At 68.1% G+C, this 367-nt stretch overlaps 1 protein-coding gene across 1 annotated transcript in view; it reads left to right on the forward strand.

Moving 5' to 3' along the window:
- Positions 1-367, forward strand: part of REN (renin) — an 8,590-nt gene that overhangs the window by 4,269 nt on the left and 3,954 nt on the right. The window contains 1 exon segment of the mRNA XM_010008312.1: positions 123-331. Coding sequence (XP_010006614.1) covers positions 123-331 — 209 coding nt within the window.

Here is a 367-nt window from a genome sequence, read left to right on the forward strand (position 1 = left end):
CGGCCCCGCACCACCCCCCCCGGCTCCCACCCATCTGCTGTGGGGGGCTGGGGCTGCGTGAGCCCCCTCTCCTGTCAGAGCCGTGACCCCAGGGATGCTCCCCAACCCTGTGCCCCTTCCAGACCCAGTACTTTGGTGAGATCAGCATCGGTACCCCCGCCCAGACCTTCAAGGTGGTGTTCGACACGGGCTCAGCCAACCTGTGGGTGCCCTCCTGCAAGTGCTCCCCCCTCTACAGCGCCTGTGGTGGGACAAGGGGTGCTCAGGGTGGGCTGGGGTGGGATGAGCTTTGCCCAGGGGCTGGTCTGCTGCTCCCCAGGCACCGGGGCGGGTTCGTTATCCCTCAGAGGCTGGGGGAGCAGAGACC

Source organism: Chaetura pelagica, unplaced genomic scaffold, assembly GCF_000747805.2.
Source record: "Chaetura pelagica isolate M959 unplaced genomic scaffold, ChaPel_1.0 scaffold152, whole genome shotgun sequence".
Lineage (NCBI taxonomy): Eukaryota > Metazoa > Chordata > Aves > Apodiformes > Apodidae > Chaetura > Chaetura pelagica.